The sequence below is a fragment of the Polyodon spathula genome, chromosome 1, assembly GCF_017654505.1.
Source record: "Polyodon spathula isolate WHYD16114869_AA chromosome 1, ASM1765450v1, whole genome shotgun sequence".
Classification (NCBI taxonomy): Eukaryota; Metazoa; Chordata; class Actinopteri; order Acipenseriformes; family Polyodontidae; genus Polyodon; species Polyodon spathula.
The window spans coordinates 29940551-29954597 of NC_054534.1; the positions used below are offsets into that span (position 1 = coordinate 29940551).

At 40.4% G+C, this 14047-nt stretch overlaps 1 protein-coding gene and 1 pseudogene across 5 annotated transcripts in view; one reads left to right on the top strand and one right to left on the bottom strand.

Moving 5' to 3' along the window:
* LOC121317012 (microtubule-associated serine/threonine-protein kinase 3-like) overlaps window positions 1-7780 on the top strand; it is a 103229-nt gene extending 95449 nt beyond the window's left edge. For all 5 annotated transcript variants that reach the window (XM_041252545.1, XM_041252516.1, XM_041252526.1 and 2 more), the window contains 4 exons: window positions 507-629; window positions 972-1108; window positions 1699-1883; window positions 3418-7780. In XM_041252545.1, coding sequence (XP_041108479.1) covers window positions 507-629; window positions 972-1108; window positions 1699-1883; window positions 3418-7019 — 4047 coding nt within the window. In that variant the 3' untranslated portion in view covers window positions 7020-7780. The remainder of the gene's footprint in view (window positions 1-506; window positions 630-971; window positions 1109-1698; window positions 1884-3417) is intronic.
* A 2920-nt stretch (window positions 7781-10700) lies between these two features.
* Window positions 10701-13316, bottom strand: LOC121318360 (annotated as a pseudogene).
* Window positions 13317-14047: the final 731 nt, after the last annotated feature.

The window sequence follows — 14047 nt, forward strand, 5'->3', positions numbered from 1 at the left end:
CAATAATATTCTACTCAGTTCATGGTTGGATTTAATGTTGCATCAAGTCTGTTCTGTTTCACACAACTCGGCTATTGTTGTCTTCATATATTTAAAAAAAAAAAAAAAAAAAAAAAAATCCAAACGCTGCTCTTTGAGACATATTTACTGCAGGTTGACTGCATGTTACACAGCACTGCAAGGAAAATGACTGCCTCGGTGTTCTTCGTCATTAGTAAGCGCGCCAAACCAAACGTGAAATTCTGTGCAGGAAGAAATTCAAGCATGAATGTCGTGTACATTATCGGCTGAAATATTAAAAACTGCCAATTTAGTCGATTTTGTGATTTATTTTTCCCTAAAGCTTAGGTTCCCAATAGTACAAGATATGGAGCTGGTAGTTTAAAAAAAAGATCTAAATTTAAATACAACTGGACTTGGAGATGTCCATGGATACAAGACATTAGACACTAACCCAAATGTTATGTCGAGGTGGATTTATTGTTTGTTAATTGGTTCCGTTTCAGAATGTTGAGGAAGGTGGACCGGCTCAGCAGGCGGGGCTGAGGGCTGGTGACCTCATCACACACGTGAACGGGGAGCCAGTGCACGGGCTCGTTCATACTGAAGTGGTGGAGCTGCTGTTAAAGGTGGAGTCGGCATTGAATATTTTAAGGTTACCAATCAACTGAAATGAGCAGCATTCTGTTGTAAATCCAACCTGTCGTCATTTCAAATGATTCAGTGGTTAGTTGGCTTGTCTGTTCTGTGGACCATCGTGTGTTTTGTGGCAGCAATGTTATCGTCCATACCGGTCCTTGAGCAACCAAATCAGTTTCATTAGGAACTTTTATTTTCTCTGCTGTGACTGGCTGTCATTCTTGGTTTCCCCAGGGAAATGACTCCAGGCATGATGCTTTAGGCAGTAGGGTTATGTTTGTATTGTGGAATGAGAAATGACTTTGAATGAACTCTATATCACTTTATTGCAGAGCGGAAACAAAGTAGCCATCACAACAACTCCGTTTGAGAACACGTCGATTAAAACCGGGCCTGCCAGGAGAAACAGCTACAGGAGCAAGATGGTGAGACGCAGCAAGAAACCTAAAAAGAAGGAGACCCAGGAAAGGTCAGTGTGTGTGTGTGTGGGAGGGAGGGGTCCTATCTGGTCTTTTTTCGTTCAAATTATCCAGATGAGTGCAGTAAAAGTAATGGAAATAGTAATAATATTTTTTGTGTTTTCATGAACTTGGCTACCCAGACTTTTATCTTGTTGTTATTGTCATTTATACAGAGGTACATACTATATATGTAATTAGTACAATATGAGTAATAAATGTTTGTCAGCCAATCCTTGTGGAGATGCATGCAGTTGCTATAACAATGCTGTACTGTTTTAAAATATTCATTGTCCTCTTTAGAATTTACATATTTTGTATAAGTGCTTATATTTGTCCCACCACTGGGTGTCACTGTTGTTCCATGTAAGAAAATAATCTAATTTACAGCAACTCCTCTAAATACTGTTTATAAAAAATAAATATGCTTACTATACAAATATTTATTATAAATAAATCATTTTCTAGTTTAAATCTCTGCGTCTAGGGCGAAACAATCTAAAAAGTTAACTGCAGTAACTGAAAGTAGTGCCGGATATTTGCCTAGACCTCAGTAATTGTGGGAGTAAATGCATGAATTGCCATTTGTTGTCTACTGCAGGAGGCGATCTCTTTTCCGGCGATTTGCAATGCAGCCCTCTCCTTTGCTGCACACCAGCAGGAGTTTCACCTCTCTGAACCAGTCCCTCTCTTCAGGAGAGAGTCTGCCTGGCTCCCCTACACACAGCCTATCCCCCAGATCCCCTACTGCCGGCTTTCGGTCCACACCAGACTTCAGTCAGTCAGGTGAGACAAATTCACATTTTATTTCTTTCTACTCTAGCAGTGTCCAAGGTTTTTTTTTTTTTTTTACAGTTCAGTACTGTTACTTTTAAAAAAAATAAGTGTGTTTTAACCCATTCGGTCCTATGTCTGACCAGGTCCGACATTACAATTTTCCCATTCAGACGTAAAGCGCAGGGCTCTAGTCGTTCTTTCTCCGGAAGAAGCCGAGAAAACCTTTCAATGGCCAAGTGAGACTGATAGGAGCCTAATGAAGCTGAATAAAAGTCTGTATCTGAGCAATACAGTAGAAAAATATGTCCAGTTAAGCAAATAAAGACAGTCTGTAATTACTTTAAGAAATGAAGGTCAATCTTTAAGACAAATTGCAAGAACTTTGCAACTTTGAACTTCTGTGGCCAAGACCATCAAACGATTTGAAGAAACTGGCACTCATGAGGACCGAACAAGGTCAGGCAGGCCAAGGGTGACCTCAGAATCAGAGAACAAGTTCATTCGAGTCACAAGTCTGCGAAACCGGCAATTAACCTCCTCTGAAATACAAGCTCAGCTAAATGCTACTAGAAGTACAGATGTTTCAACATCAACTCTTCAGAGGAGATTGCTTGAAGCTGGCCTAACTGGAAGAATTGCTGCAAAGAAACCATTGTTAAGAGTGCAGAATAAGAAGAGACTTGCCTGGGCCAAGAAACACAGAAACTGGACGTTTGAGGAGTGGAAGTCGGTCTTATGGACCAGCAAGTCAAAATTTGAAATATTTGGGTCCAACCACAGAGTATTTGTAAGACGCAGAGAGGGTGAGCGCATGAGTTCTGCATTTATGGTTCCCACTGTCAAGCATGGAGGAGGTAGTGTCATGGTTTGGGGTTGCTTTGCTGGTGACAGAGTTGGTGATCTTTACCAAGTCCATGGCAAGCTCAACCAGCATGGCTATCATAGCATACTTCAGAGGCATTGCATTCCATCAGGATTACGACTAGTTGGGCAGTCCTTCATTCTTCAGCAAGATAATGACCTGAAACACACCTCAAAGTTGTGCAAGAGATATCTGATGAAAAAAGAAAGTGAAGGACAACATAATCTAATGACCTGACCTGCCCAGTCTCCAGACCTCAATCCCATAGAACTTGTATGGGATGAACTGGACAGAAGAGTCAAAGCAAAGCTACCCACAAGTGCCCTACATCTTTGGGAATTGCTGCAGAAAAGCTGGGAAGACATGTCGGGTGATTTCCTGCTGAAACTTGTTAACCGAATGCCTCATGTTTGTGAGGCTGTTATTAAGGCAAAGGGTGGCTATTTTGAGGAATCCAAGATTTAGAGACAATTTTAAATTTTCTTGAACATTGCTTTGATAGTCCTTATATTTTGTTTTATATATTGTAAGATGCGTTTTCAATTTCAAGTATTTACAGAAATGTATACAACACAAAACATTGTCAATTATGAAAAAAAACATAGTTTCCAGCAAATGTACTCAAACTTTTGACTGGTACTGTATATTAATGTGCATGTCTTTGCTGTGTTCTTCATCCAGGTGCTACGTCCTCTCAAAGCAGCTCCCCCAGCTCCAGTGCCCCTAACTCTCCTGCTGGCTCTGGTCACGTCCGGCCCAGCACACTCCATGGCCTCGGCCCAAAGCTGAGCGGACAGAGGTACAGACAGGGCCGAAGGAAATCAGCTGGAAGCATTCCCCTCTCTCCACTGGCCCGCACTCCATCCCCGACTCCCCAGCCCCCTTCGCCTCAGCGATCCCCGTCACCCCTGCTGGCACACTCCCTTGGGAGCTTAAAAACAACACAGACTTTCCCATCAAAGATGCACTCCCCCCCTAACATTGTCCGACACGTGGTCAGGCCCAAGAGTGCAGAGCCGCCAAGATCCCCCCTGCTCAAGAGAGTGCAGTCCGAGGAGAAGCTCTCCCCGTCTTACCCCAGCGATAAGAAGCACCTGTGCCCCCGCAAGCATAGCCTGGAGGTGACCCAGGAGGAAGAGCAGAAGGAGCCCCTGCAGAGAGAACCCAGCCTGCTGAGTTTTGAGGAGACTACACGTGAAACCCCCACAGTGACTCGTGTCCGACCCGCCGAGCAGGGCTGCCTGAAGCGCCCCAGCACACGCAAAATAGGGAGGCAGGAGTCCATCGATGAGCTGGACAGGGAGAAACTGAAAGGCAAGGTGGTAATGAAGAGGCAAGACTGGGCTGAGAGGCGCGAGTCGCTACAGAAACAGGATGCCCTGCAGAAATCCAGCTTTGTACCAGAGCAAATCTCCTCTTCTAGTTCAGATGATCCAGATAGAAGTTTTTCTGTCAGAGTTGGGCAAAGACTGGCGAGCAGTCCGGAAATATCAGTGTTGGAGCCGAACACTACTAGTAGCCCACTGAAAGACACATTGTGCAAAAAATCTAACACAAGGGCAAATGAGAATGTTACTGAGACACAGAATTCTCTTTTTGGAGCGTTGTGCAAGGGCGCAGAGCCTTTTCCAGTACAGCGTGACTGCTCCAAAACCCCATCCAGTTCCACACTTCAAGACCGCTCCCCTCCGTTGTCAGAGAGGCAGTATAGAGATAACATGGAGCAGCTAGCCAGACAGACAAAGGGAATTAGTAAATATGAAAGACTGGAGGCAAAAGCCCAGAATATAGAACTTGCAAGAAAGAAGCACTCTTTTGAGGAAAGAGATGACCACATATGCCCTGCACCCAAGAATCGGATTTCTCCAACGATCCACGAGGGCTGTCAACTCAATTCCAAAAGTTTGCAGCTAGATCCTTCTTCTGCTAAGGATCTTGGCAAAGGACCAGTGAGTGCGGTTCATACATCACCCAATATTAACACTGACTCGTTGACTCCGAAGTTGCTGAGTGGAAGAGGAGAAACCGCTGTTGAGAAGCTTCAGTTAATTTCAGCAACTGAGGGCCCAATGAGAAAGACATCCTCTGAATATAAACTGGAAAGTCGTTCTGTGTCTTCTCTAAAACCTTTAGAAGGCACTCTTGATATAGCTATGCTATCTGGACCAAGGACTTCAAAAACGGAAATATGTTTGTCTAAAGTGGCAGAAAACCAAACCAGTGCAAGCCTTGGAGTACCAGAAGAGAGAAACCAGCATTGCACCAAAAAACTATCAAGCCAGCAACAGGCAATGGACAAACCACTGGCCGTTTGCTTAATCCCAGGAACCCCTGGGGCTGCAGTGTCAGCATACAAAAGCCCTAGAACTGAAGAGGGTAAAATGGAGAAACACAGCACTACGTTAACAGAGAAACCTAGCCGCACTAAAGAGTCTACCGACATCAGCTGTGGATCTCAAAAGAAAGCTACCCCAGATACAAAAGGGAAAACAGAGACTAATGCAAAGCAATGTGTGGTGCAAAATATCACTGCTTCACCTCCGGCAGGGCATTCTAGTCCAATCGAAACACCTACACTAAAAGATGCTGGCAGTCTAGTGCAGGCAGAATGTAGTGGAGAATTGGGGAAACCCCTGGAAGCATTTCATCTAAAGACTGAAATCAAACAGCCCCCAATGTCAAACAGTCCAAAAACCCCTAAGCAGCAGTCATCTGTTCAGAGAGAGATTTCTGATGAGCGCAAAGGGAAGGAGTATGTCATCCAACAGCAGCCAAGTGCAGTGAAGGAAAGCATTGATAAACAGCTAGGTGTACGCAGCAAGGAACCTAGTGGAAAAGATTTACCACCCACTGTTCCGAGCTGTCAGCATGTTTTTGCACCTCAGGAAAGGGGAAGGGGGGAACAGGGGGCTCTTTCTGACAAGGCGAAACAGAGCCAAGTGAAACAAGAGGCTGTTACCACTGACACTAAAACCAGTGCACCTCAAAGGGAATGTTTTGCAGACTTTAGGAGAAGTGGTGCATGTGCTGTGCAGGCAGAGTCCTCTAATTCCCAAGCTCAAAGCACAGATGGAAACTTACCAAGCACTTCCGCTTTGAAAGATAACAATCGTCCTTCTGGTTCGCTTGTTGGAACAGAACAGAAAAACTATAAATGTTCTGAAGACCAGAGGACCAAAGACCAGGAACAAAATACAAAAGTAGTGGGCAAAAGTGATACATCTAAAGTTAAAACAGACAGCGTACAGAAAACCACGTTGACTCAAAAGTTAAACAGTGTAGATGTTAGTAATCAAACACAGCCCAGCCCAGTGACGCAAAACATCAATAACAATCCGCCAAAGATGAGCACTAATAAGACAGAGGGGATAGTGACAGAGTCTTTCAAAGTAAAAAGCGGCTTGGTGGAACCCAAATCCCAGCCAAAGCCTTGTGCCACTGAACAGGGAGGCTTATTCCAGACCACTGATTTAAAGACAAAAGAACCTTCTCCTAAAATGCAGTCCTCCTTAAAACCTCCCCCTGCTCAAGACAGTCAGACAAGTTCAGCGTTAGAGATGGATGCAGGCAGACAGGCCAGTTTTAGGGAGAAAAGGTCCAAATGCGAGCAAAGAGAAAATATTAGTGTAAACTCTGGAGGTGCTGCAAAATGTGAAGGGAAATGCACAGAAAAGTCTGCTATTAAAAAAGAGAACCCAGATGGGAGATCAAGAGAGCCAACAACTTTGCCTAACCCAGACAAACTGCATGGTCAGAAAGACCTAATGAAGAATGTTGCGCCTCTCCAGAAACAATTGTCTGGGGAGAAGATAAAAGAAGCACAGATGCACAGTGACACACTTTCAGCCAAGGTTAACACCAGCACAGTCAATGTAAAAAGTGATTCACAGGTGACTCTTGCCATGGAGGGTGGCACCAGGAAAGCAGCTGAGGGCACACGGCCTTTGGCTCAGAAGTGTCAACAAATTTCACCACCTATCGGCAACATCAGGGCTGAACTGAATCAAGGGACTTGTGAAAATACTAAAACCCCCAACCCTGAAAAGCTTGTGTCGACTCCTAAGAAAGACGCAGCCGAGCAAAAAGGGAAAGAGAAAATTCACTTGCAAATGCCCCTTGTAAAGAGTGTCCACAAAGATACGTTAAAAATGTCCTTAACTGTGCAAGATAGCTGTCTTCCCAGCATACCTTTAGAGAAGGACTCCAACCGGCAGAAACGAGCCAGGGAGGCAGCACGTGGAAATCCACACAGAAAACCACAGCCAGGGAACGCAGGGACTTGAGGAAAAACCAGGAGCATCAGCCAACGCAATTATTACATTATCTGTATCTGTACTCTAAACATGTACTATGTAGTATCTGAAAACAAACAAGGCTTGCATTTTTTGGAGCGCAATATCAGTAGAAAAATGGCTTTGTTTTCCACATGCCGTCTTTATTAAGAACTGGTAAAACTGTTACCACATAGTATTTGTACAGTGTCTTTACTGTAACTTTTTTCTTTGTGTGAGAGGTGTGTGTGTTTGTGTGGTGGGATGTGTTCTCTGTAAATATATAAAAGGAGTAATAAGTTAAATACAAAGTAGGCTACACATTTTGCTGCTGATTTTCATCATTTACCAAAAGTAACTTTTATTTTTACTGTTTGTTTACTCTTTTGGGAAATAGTTGTCAGATGGCATTTCCACTGTGTTCACGGAGAAGGGTGTGATCTCTATTGTGAAGAGGCCTTTTTAAGTTTATAATTTTTGTGCCAATTATGGGTGGCTTTGAATTGCACTCATAGCACTTGACTGGGACCACTAGAGGTTTAAATGTCTGTGTGTGTCTAACCGTGTCTAAGTCAGTTTCAGTTTCAACACTTTTAGTGTCACCCATAAAACCATTAGGGTGTAACATGTCCTAGTGATGAAATAAGGGTGTGTTTCAACTGAATGTTGCAATGTTGTGGACTGGAAGCATGACTAATTCATCTCACTGGTCATGGAATTTTAATGCTAACAAAAGAAAGAAAATGTCACTATTATTATTATTATTATTATTATTATTATTATTATTATTATTATTATTATTATTATTATTATTATTTTTTTTATTTTTATTTTTTTTTCACTTGATAAACATACACATTTTGAAAAGCAGAAGCACTATTTCTGGCTGTGTTACACAGAAGGAACCTGTATTCTGCAACCATTCAATAAGATTCTGTAAAATGCATTGCATCAGATCTAGGGGAGAGAAGCTTGCTGATAGCACGTTTTGGTGAAATTCACATTGCTTTAAAAGCATTAAGTAGCTCTTTACATTTTTCTATAGTAATGTTTCATGTGTATGCAAAAAAATGAAACTGTTGACACCACTTAGCTGTAAAAAAAACAAAGAGAAAAAAGGAGGGGTATAACGGGCTTATGTGATGCTTCAATGTGTTTTGTTCACTTTTGCTAAGCCTTTAATTGTGCATATTATAGAACTTACGTAATATTTTATTTTACTTGGTTTATGGTTTCCTTTGAATAATCTTCTGTAAAAGTCACATGTTTACAAACGTTTGTCAGAGGCATAAGCATTTACATGGTAATACAACTCCATGTTCTGGCATTCACATTCATTGTAAGCCTTTCTGACTGGTTAATTAGAGGAGATAAAACAATTCAGTTACCGTTTAGACTATCTGCTTCCAATCCTAACTTTCGGTGATACAAAAAAAATGAACATAAACACAATTTTGAGAAATCGTCTTCAGTGCTGAAAGTTGAGCATCACTGAAGATTATATTTTTTGAACGTATGTTTTTGAAGTTATAGGTAAAGATCCTTAACTTTTAAACAGAAGGCACAGCACATTGTGAAACTAAAAGAATGAGAGAAGTTAGCAGTTCATATCCTTATTGAACAAAGGGCAACCTTTTATTAGTATACTTCTGTTTGGGTGAAAGTAGGGATAAAATGAAATTTGCACCTTATGGGGCAAAACAGGACGTGAACTGTGTAACTTCACAATAAAAAAATGGAAAAAAGGGTCCCCATGTGGAGATATATATATATATATATATATATTTTTTTTTCCCCAGGTGAAAACTAATGGCAGCACAATAGTTGTCTATTGAATAACGAATCAGGATTTCTGTAAGGGAGACACTTTGGTATGAAAAGACGGTCCTTAAAAATTCTTAAAGCACATTCAACATTTGTTTACAAATGCATCATGGATGTATATTTTGTATATTATGTTACTACTTTGCCAAATCTGTGTGCTGCATTTGGAAACCTCACAACATAGCTTGTTGTGATTGTGTAGTTTACTGTATCTTCGTGGTTCATCTTACCAGCAAGTTGTTTAGTAAAAGACTGTGTGGTATCCAGTTAGTCTTGGTGTAATCCTTTGTCAAGTTATACATGTGTTTGTTTTTTTTTTTTTTTTTTTTTTTTTTTTTTTTTTTTCTTTGACTTGTATTACCAGCTGTTGATGAACTTGCTGTTAGGATTTGTGCAATAAAAAAGTGTTTTGCGTTTTGTATTTTCCAAGGAAATCTCAATGGATGTCATAGTTGTTGAATATTAAACAAATGTTTATACTTCTGAAGTTGCATAGCACTAAAATAAAAAGCATGAATGACTGAAGTTGTGATGTCTTAGTCATTTATCAAAGTACTAAAATGGTTCATTTTGAAAGTACAAGAACACTGGGCTAAATTCTCAAAGCAATTTACTTCGAATCATTATTAGTGTATTTTTTTCTCTGAAAGAAACAGAACATAATTTGCATTTCTAAAACGAATAATAACCAATTTTAGACTAATCACCATGTCTAAGCTGTTTATTTTTGGGTTGGTAACTGTATTAGGTGTGTTTCTACTATTTGAAAACATACGAACGACAATTTGGAGTAAATGGCTTTGAGAATGTAGCCTATTGTTTATTTTTTATGCCAGATGTCTCAGTATAAAAAGATATCATATTGACTAAAAATATTTTTTATGTACACAAAAGCAACCACCCTGTGCATTTTATATATATATATATATATATATATATATATATATATATATATATATATATATATATATATATATATATATATATAATATTATTTATTTTACATTTTGGTAACTGAAAAACATCACACAATTAGTACAAATAAACCTATTAAATGATCTTGTTTTGGTTTGTACTGAATTTCAATGAATTCCACTGAAAGGCAAAACAAACTATAGATTAATTTCCAATTGCAAATCAGGATATGCTTTTGCTTACTGCATCTTGTAAAGTGCTTTGTAATGATGGTCCACTATAAAAGGCACTATATAAAATAAAGGTTGATTGATAGATAATCTTGCTAGTTTTTCAGCGTAATCCCTGAAACAGTACAGAAACAGCACACTCTGGGTATATGTGGAGGAATCTGAACACGAGTAAATGTAAAATATATTCTGTTGTCAAATAGTTTTTATTTTTAGATCTGTCCCTTTGTGGTGAATACTTGGGCATCACTGATTTTTTTTTTTTTTCTTCATTGTCAGTATGCGTTTCAATAAACTGGCCTACTTCACACAATAAGGCCTTTTGAGTAATGTGCCTGCAGGAGTGCAGCTATACCTGTGGTGCACAGTGTGCGCTTTACCTTGACAAATTACTGTACTCTGCATTATAAAACAGCCCCAACCAAGGGCGTGATTATGAATAGTTTCATTAAGACATCACAATTATAGTGTATATTATTTGTTGATCATGCAAAGGCAAAAGAAAAAATATCGGAATGAAAAAAATCAATGAACAAAAATAAGGCAGTTTTAGTCATGTTCAAAACCAGATCAAGACAAACACAGTTGACACAGACTGAGGAGGCCACAACTCAGATATGTGCCTTTGTTGAATATGAAAAAACTTAAAAAACAATCTGCAATGTAGCAAGGAGAAACCATCAACAAAGAAGGTTGGAACAGTTGCACAACAGAGGGTTGTAGCTCAGCCTTATTTTGCTGCTGGGCTTCATTAGATTGATCTGTTCCACTGCTATGATATCAATGTTATTCCATGCGAAATTCAGATGGATATCCTTCAGAACAGGGAAGGCATGACCGTTGAATTTAAAAGACTGTTTTTACTTACGTCGACATACTTTAGCTCCTTAAGAGGTTCAAGTGCCTTGTCTGCAATGGCAGTCAATTGACATTCAGATAGGATCAGTATCTCCAGCTTAGGCACACACTTAAACATTTCACTGTCTTGGATAATGCCGGAATGAAATGAGTTTCCTTGCAGACTAAGCACACGTAGGCTTTGAAGCCCCTTTAACAGGTACACATTGCTTGTGTTTGTGTAGGTGTGTGACAGGTTGAGAGTTTGCAACTGCTGCAAGTTATGGAAAGGCCCCCGAGATGCACTGTAGGTGATTGGCGTCCCAGTCAAGTTGAGAAGCAACAGGTTTGGTGCCTCGCTGAATGGAAGCCCTTGCATGCTCATCTTGCTGTTGTAGCTCATATTCAAGTGAAGCAGACTCTTTGAAGAAAGCTGTGACTCATATTCAGGTGTTCAAGTTTAGAAAGAGCTTGTAAGCAACCTTGATGGAATTGTAGAATTTTTAAGTTGCCTTTTAAGGAGAGGTGGGTCAAAGCAGGAAAGTTTTGTGCAGAAGTTAAACGGACATTTTGGAAATGGTTCTCATTTAGAATTAGGTGAGTGAAGGAATCCATACCTTGAATGTTGGACGGTAGAAAGCTAATGTGACTTCGAGTCAGGTCTAGTTTTCAAAGCCTTGTGAGGCATTTGAATGTTGCGTTGCTGAGGTCCTTGAAACGAAGTAACTGGAAACTCAGTTCCTCGACTGTGATATCGCAAAGCCCTTGGAGTGATGTGGGAGTTATATCTGTTGGCTCTGGAGTGTCATCATAGGTACCTAGCTTTAGAAAGCTAGTGCTGAGTCCCTTTAGTCAGAATAAAATCACGGACAAGTCGACCTCATCAAGGCACCCGCTGAGGTCCAAACTGTTGAACTGACATGAATCAAAGGCTCCCGGTTCAATAAAAATGTCATTACCCTTGAAGTTTAGGTTGAGTCCTATGGCATGCTTTAATACCTCCACATCAGTAGCTTGTATTTTCTGAATGCCGTTCAACTGGAAATCTAGATTCAGGTTCCTTGTTGTAAAACTGCTCAGAAGCTGCAGTGAGTAAATGTCGTTATCACCAAAATCCTGGGTTTCCGACCAGTTCAGGTTCTCGCTGGGTACAAACCTCAGCGTACTCAATGCTGTCTGGGCTAAAAAGAGATGATTCAGTTTCACAGGGCCACTGAAGGCATTATCAGCAATAAACATGAATTGGTTTCCAATTAAAACCAATGTCTGCAGGTTGATTTGATACTGGAAGGCATCCTCGTATATCCAGTTAATTTGGCACCTAAAACGAGTAACAGTCGGCGTGAGTGAGATTATTTTGGGAACAAAAACAACTGTGTTACAGTCCAAGATGACATGGGTCAGTCAGCCTTTATCTTGCAAACTGTATAACAATTGGCTTAATGTTTTTTTTTTTTTTTTTTTTTTAAATGGTTTGACTGAATTTAAGATTATGAATCAAAATGACAAATGTTTCTATTAGTAGAGTAAGATGCACCAGAGCCACAGTGGCTCTCTTCTGTACTACAGCACTGTGTTCTTCATGTCCGTGAACTATACTGAATACATCAATTCTGACAAATAATAAATAACTACAGTACTTTAACTACCATTCTTTGTTTGGTAGACTATTTCGCAGTACTCAAGAAATTGAATTCAGAAGACACAGGTATTTGAAGTTAATCTGAAGTCATTTTAGTTATTAAGCTGTTATTAAAAAAAAAAAAAAAATCCAAGTCACGCCCCCATTGCAACCTGTCAGCATGTGTCAGTGTAGGTCTCGGAATCAGAATGTAAAAGATAAAGCATTCTAAATGTTTTAATCATAACAGGTTTCTATGCACTCTTTTTAGGACAGACCCAACTTGCTTCATCCGTGGGCCTGACACAGCAAAGAGTGTGTGACAAGTGCACTCTCAACTTGATGTGAGGTAGCCACCCGACACTTCTAAACAAACATCAGAAGAAGCCACAAACTTCTAAACGTACATAATGTGTCTATTACAACGTGTTGCAACATGCTGTACACCTAATTACAGCTACCACTACCATCGGCTGAACCATCTGGGAAAATAAATGTTAGTTTCCTTAAGATGACACATGAAATAAACAAAAATGGCGAGGTCTACCAAATTCTCTTTCCAGTGATCAGTGTAACGAGAAGGAGCAACCCGCTCATCTCGTTCCTCTAAACCCACTCCCACCCAGCCATGCGAGCATCAGTACTGCACCTTGTTAAATCCAGTTTGAAGGTCGAGCTGTGAATGAAAGGGAGAGTGTTGAAGCTGAAATCTAACCCTGTGGTGGACGGTGGAAGGGACTCGGGAATACTCATCAGTCCTTGTCCGCTGCAGTCATACGTTTTATCCTGGGCAGCCTGTTGAAAATCATTAAAGGAAAGTTTAGTGTTTTGTTTGTTTCTTATGCCTTTTGAATTCAAAGAGACATTTCTGGTGTTTGTCATTTACAGATTTAAAATAACTTATGTTGGCATGCAGCCTACTAAGAGTAATGTGTTGGTTAGATTTATATTCTGTAGCATGCTTAGATCTTATTTATACTGCTTTGTAATCAATGGTAGCAACAAATTCACAATGTATTGCCATATACACCAATGCACAAAAGAAAAGCAACACTCGGGTCTAATGGATTTAATAAAACATTTTAAACATAGAATCACAGAAAATGCGAACAAAAAGCATAAGTTTTCAGTGTGAAACGTGGCACACTGTCAAAATGAAAACATTACCAAGTTAGTATCTGCTATGACCTTCCTGAGCATTAACACAATCCTGGCAGTGTTGACACACAGACCTGATCAGCCTCTGGATAGACTGCTGTGGGATATTCCACAGCTCTTCCTGTGCAGCGGCAATCAGCTGGCGAAGGTTGGCTGGTTACGGTTGTCTCCTGTGGGTGGCAAGGGCGATTTGGTCCCATAGATTTTCTATTGGACTCGGGTCAGGAGAAAAAGCTGGCCACGGCAAGACCTCGACAGGTCTTGAAGTTGTGCAATTGTAACCCTAGCACTGTGTGGTCTTGCATTGTCTGGCTGGAAAATCAACACTTCCAGATTGGCTTGCAGGAATGGAAAAACTGTTGCCTCAAGGACTTCATCAATGCATCGCTGAGCAGTAAGTTTGTCCTCAATCTGCACCAAAGGCATTCTTGTGTTTTAAAGGAGATTCCTCCCCA